The sequence below is a fragment of the Eimeria mitis genome, genomic scaffold (genome assembly GCF_000499745.2).
Source record: "Eimeria mitis Houghton genomic scaffold, Emh_scaff1718, whole genome shotgun sequence".
NCBI classification, from domain to species: domain Eukaryota; phylum Apicomplexa; class Conoidasida; order Eucoccidiorida; family Eimeriidae; genus Eimeria; species Eimeria mitis.
Genome location: NW_013570034.1, coordinates 2,716 through 3,063, shown reverse-complemented (window position 1 = coordinate 3,063; position 348 = coordinate 2,716). Strand labels below are relative to the sequence as shown.

The 348-nt window shown below is 31.0% G+C and overlaps 1 protein-coding gene across 1 annotated transcript in view; it reads right to left on the bottom strand.

Annotated features, from left to right (window-relative positions):
* Positions 1 to 288: 288 nt before the first annotated feature.
* EMH_0042310 (uncharacterized protein) overlaps positions 289 to 348 on the bottom strand; it is a gene marked incomplete at both ends in the record, with an annotated part of 1,753 nt that continues 1,693 nt past the window's right edge. The window contains one exon of the mRNA XM_013495721.1: positions 289 to 348. Coding sequence (XP_013351175.1) covers positions 289 to 348 — 60 coding nt within the window.

Sequence of the window (348 nt, the reverse complement as noted above, 5' to 3'; positions counted from 1 at the left end):
TGTATTTTGTTTTTTTGTTTAGAGCTATTTGTGTATATTTGTTTGTGTTTATATTATTTTTAATTTTTTTGTGTATATATTATTTTTCTGGTGTATGTGCAGCTCTTCTTTTTTCAGGTGTATGTGCAGCTATTCAGGTGTATGTGCAGCTTCTACTATAGGTATATGTGTACGTTTGTTTTTTCTTTTTTGTGTGTTTATTGTATACATGTTTTGTTTTAATTTTTCTTCTTTTTCCTTTTTTTTTCTTCTTTTTCAGGTGTATATGCAGCTGCTTCTTTTTTTTTTTTATCGTTGCTGCTGCTGCAGCTGCTGCTCTTGGCTCTTCTTTCCATTGCGTCTGATGCC